The sequence below is a fragment of the Populus euphratica genome, unplaced genomic scaffold (assembly GCF_000495115.2).
Source record: "Populus euphratica unplaced genomic scaffold, PopEup_1.0 scaffold864.1, whole genome shotgun sequence".
NCBI classification, from domain to species: domain Eukaryota; kingdom Viridiplantae; phylum Streptophyta; class Magnoliopsida; order Malpighiales; family Salicaceae; genus Populus; species Populus euphratica.
In genome coordinates this window covers 79,628-84,011 of record NW_011500730.1, presented here as the reverse complement: position 1 = coordinate 84,011, position 4,384 = coordinate 79,628, and the positions used below count along the sequence as shown (strand labels likewise).

The 4,384-nt window shown below is 29.4% G+C and overlaps 1 protein-coding gene and 1 non-coding gene across 2 annotated transcripts; one reads left to right on the top strand and one right to left on the bottom strand.

Annotated features, from left to right (window-relative positions):
- Positions 1 to 6: 6 nt before the first annotated feature.
- On the top strand, positions 7 to 930 carry LOC105116176 (rop guanine nucleotide exchange factor 5-like). Its single transcript, XM_011013390.1, has 2 exons — positions 7 to 174; positions 263 to 930. Exons 1-2 carry the CDS (start codon positions 37 to 39, stop codon positions 758 to 760), a joined length of 636 nt encoding a protein of 211 aa, XP_011011692.1. The 5' UTR covers positions 7 to 36; the 3' UTR covers positions 761 to 930.
- Positions 931 to 1,031: 101 nt separating this feature from the next.
- TRNAP-AGG (transfer RNA proline (anticodon AGG)) lies at positions 1,032 to 1,103 on the bottom strand. Its single transcript has one exon. It is a non-coding gene; the product is annotated as a tRNA-Pro (tRNA).
- Between the last annotated feature and the right edge of the window lie 3,281 nt (positions 1,104 to 4,384).

Here is a 4,384-nt window from a genome sequence, read left to right as displayed (position 1 = left end):
ACAAATCGCTCCAGTTCAAAGTCATCCTGGGAATTGATGAAGGAGCTGATGATTGATGTAGACAAGAGGGATTTGCTTGCTGATAGAGCAGAAAGCCTCCTGCTTTGCCTGAAGCAGCGATTCCCTGGTCTTCCACAGACAACTTTAGATATGAGCAAAATCCAATACAACAAGGTTTTGATTTCTTAGCCCAATGAAACATTTTTATCATCATGAATGTCTGTTAATATCAATTTCATAATCAGTTCACTTGGTTTCTTAGGATGTTGGGAAATCCATTTTGGAGAGCTACTCAAGAGTTCTAGAGAGCTTGGCATTCAATATTGTGGCACGAATTGATGACCTGCTCTACGTGGATGATTTGACAAAACATTCGGATCATTTCTCTTCAATCTCTAAAGTCAGTGTGATTGCTCACAAAAGTGTAACAATCCCATACTCAGTCCCAGCCTCAAACAGTCCATATAAAACAGCTTTCACCACACCAAGCTTTTCACCTGGGCAACGAATAAGCCCTGTAAAGGGAGATCGATCGCCCTTCATGACCAGTGGAAAAATTCCTCAGCATGGTTTAGGCGTGAAAAAGGTCTTGACAGATTATCTCAGTATTGATACAAAAGGCAGGGATGGTGGCATTACAATCGAGGGAACAGACAATGTGATTCGAAACACCCCAGCTTCTCAAAGTGGAATTGAATCTTTCGGGTCTATATTAGAAACAATCAGCACACCCGAGAACAGATTTTCTGATATCTGTTAAAATCAGCTGCTGCTAGCTCTTTTGTGCATGTCTTCTTCTTCTTCTTCTTTTTTTCCCATAGATGGTGTTATTTAAATCTCAGTAGCAACGAGATCTCTATATTGATAATGAGTTGAATGCTTCATTCATGCTGCTCAAGCCTTGTGATGAACTTCTTGTTTGTTGTTGAACTTTCCTTCATTGACCCATCCCCAACTGAGCAGCACATTTACTGGTCCGGAACACGCACTAAAAGAAGGGCAAATTTTAATTGATTTGAAAGTGCAGTTCAGGGGCATTCCGAGAATTGAACTCGGGACCTCTCGCACCCTAAGCGAGAATCATACCACTAGACCAAATGCCCTTTGCAGCTTTCATTGTGAATTAGCTTAATTTTAAAGTGATCTAGTTGATTTTTTTCAAAATTAATGCATACATCCGTGCTTTTAAAAGTTTTAATTTTTTTTTATATTTTTGAGTTATTTTGATAAATTGATGTAAAAATTTAAAAAATATTATTTAAATTTTTTTAAATAATAATTTATACTATAATCTTAATTCTTAATGGGTCCACTTTAAGGTGTGAGATCCTTTAATATTATTTATGGATATAATTTATTAAATGTAAGTCCCATTTTTTCTCATGTTTTTTTTTAAATTATTATTAATGTAATGTTTTGATATTTTAGCAATAGTTATTTTTTAAAATATTTTTTTATTTAGAAATGCAATAAGATAATATATTTATATATTTTTTAAATTTATTTTTAATATCAGCATATTAAATAAATTTAAAATTAAAAAATTAATTTAAAGAAAAAAATTATTTTTTTTTAAAGCACAGCATGATTGTAAAGAGTAGGGAAACTCAATATTCTGAGCACTTCACCCTTTAACCTTTTTAAACGCTTAAAACTTCACCCCCTTTGCCAAACATGAACTTAACATTTCTCCATTTTTTTAACCTCCTAACAAGTGCAACCTAAGGTCTAATATTGTTTTTTTTTCCCTTTTAAACATTATGTATCAACTTGTATATTGTAATTACAATTCAGTTTCCTCACTGGACATTGAATTCATGGGGTTGCATGATTTTTTTAAGGCATGATAATTACTCTTTTCTACACAATAGAGTTACTTATAACTGACAATAGCATCTATTTGAAATATTTACCAATAAATGATTTATATGAATTAATATTCTTTTACGGTGTTTCTCTATTAATAATCTGGTTTATATTTTAATAAAAATATAAAAAATAATGTATGCACAATACATCATCAAGTACATTTTTAAGTAGCAGGAAGCCTTTGGTGCATGGCTTCTTGGATGTCCAACCTAAATCATTATGATTGATGAGGACGTGATACTTGTATTTGGTTAAATCTTTAAAATAGAAACCTAGCAATTTTGTCTAATTATATTTGATTCAACAGTGGAAAGATTAACGAGACAAACGAGCAGGTTTACTATTTTGCTATTAAATAGTATCTAATTTGACAATACACGCGCGCGCGTATTATCCTTTTTTTAAAATTAACATGTTGAAATCAATAATAAATTTAATTTATAAGATTATATTTATCAAGTTAAAAAACATATCTTTTAACAAATTAAATAACAAACATATCGTGTTGAATTGGTTATCTAAAGAAAATACACATGTACACGTGCACTCATTATCTAAACTATTTCTTTTATTATTGAGAAAAACAAGGTTATATATTTGTGTTTATACCAAAATAAATATTCATATATGTGTCGACTTGATAAAAATAATTGTTGTTTATATAAAAAATAAATATTTACATCTTAGCCAAATAAAAATAATAATTATTTATATTTAAATATAAAAATAAAAATTATAATCTATTGTAAACATTGGAACCAACCAAGCTTAATCGATCAAGAAAATTAGATTATAATAAACTAGATAACTAAAAGTCATGATCAACCAAAAAAAAATAATTAATCATATAACTTTGTGTTCATGCCAATGACAAGAAGGTTTATTTCTACTTAGAGAGGGAACGTAAAATTAAACTAACAAAGTTATTTAGCTTAATTAGGACTTCATAGGATTATCAACAAAGGAGAAGTTTGGTTTACATTAGAATTTTGTACAATATCATAAAATTTTCATAATGAACTAAGAAAAAGTGATCAATCATATGAGTATGTGTCCATGCAAATAACTAGAAGGGTTATTCCTGCTCACAATGGGAATGCCAAATTAAACTAACAATTTTTGAAGAAAATTGATAAAGATGTAAAGATATTATTAAAAGTAGATTGAATAAGTTTAGTTCACATTATGAATTAATAAATTTTTTCATTAATATTTTATGTAAGTTTCATGTAAATAATGAATGATCATTCTAAGATGTATTGAGTTACACCTAAAGGGTTGTACATAATGGATTATTGTAATGGAGTTAAAAGTTTTATTAATTATATACTATATAATCTAAAAAAAATATTTAGTAGAGACAACATTAGACGTTCATATAAGAGGTGTAAATTCAATCCAGACGTTGTTATAATACTTTTTCTACAAAAGAATTTATGAATAAATACTTGTGTTAGTTTACGCATAAGGAACTATATGTTTCTTATGAGATCATTGTAGAAATAATGGTTGAATCAATTTTTAGTTCTGGTTCAAGTTCTAGCAATATGCATAAAGCTCTAGATGATAATAGTAAAAGTTATAAGAGTATGATTATAAATGCAAGAGAAATGACTCAAGGTGTTGGAGATGGATGTTTAATCATTGATGAATAACTAAATGCAAATGTAATGAATGTTTTTTTTTTAATTTTTTTAAATTTTTTGATGAATCATTATAGGATGGGTGCGCAAATCACTATAAATTATCGATTGTTGCATGTGTTCACCATCAAATCAGATCATAGGCAAAGTGAGATCAGTTAAAGACTTATCGAATAGGCAAGAAGTATTTTACCTAGAGGAAATAGGTTGAAAAAAGGAAATTATATACTGCTAAATGCAGGATGAAATCCCTTAGTCTCGGGTATTAGAAAATTAACACATGTGTCCAAACTTATGCATATTGTACTACTTAGAAAATACAAATTTGACATAGTACAAAACTTGTGGGCATTCTTTGTATAAGCCTATAACTAGCAGGGGAAATACTTTTGTTACATATAGAAAACTAAGATACTTTCAAATCACTCCTAAACTATAAATATTATTCATGTCTTTAAAAACCACTATGAATAGATATAGCACCATTCACTTGATATGGTGGATGCAGTTATGGTGTATCTTTTTTATGGTGAAGTTTGGAAGCTGTTTAATAGGGTGAATTTTTAGTATTCAATGGAACCCAGAAACACATATGTTAAGTTATATATAGACATATTCAATCTATTTAGATATTTCAAGTTAGGAAGACAAGGTAATGTGAAGGGAATTTAGACCTTTGCACATGTCAGAACTTATCTAAAAAACTTATATCTAGCATGTGATATCTAAGCATTTTGTATAGTAGTCGTAGTCTAGTGTGAGGAACCAAAACTTGGAGATTCATGGTTGAATTACCATACACACCAATAGATTCATTTTGTCTGTTTTGCATGCGCAGCGGATAGTAATATTATGTTTTATCACATATATTT

Coding starts and splice junctions, on each gene's coding strand:
- LOC105116176 (XM_011013390.1), top strand. CDS start 37: ATGAAGGAGCTGATGATTGATGTAGACAAGAGGGATTTGCTTGCTGAT. Junction 175..262: donor GCAAAATCCAATACAACAAG/GTTTTGATTTCT, acceptor TTGGTTTCTTAG/GATGTTGGGAAATCCATTTT.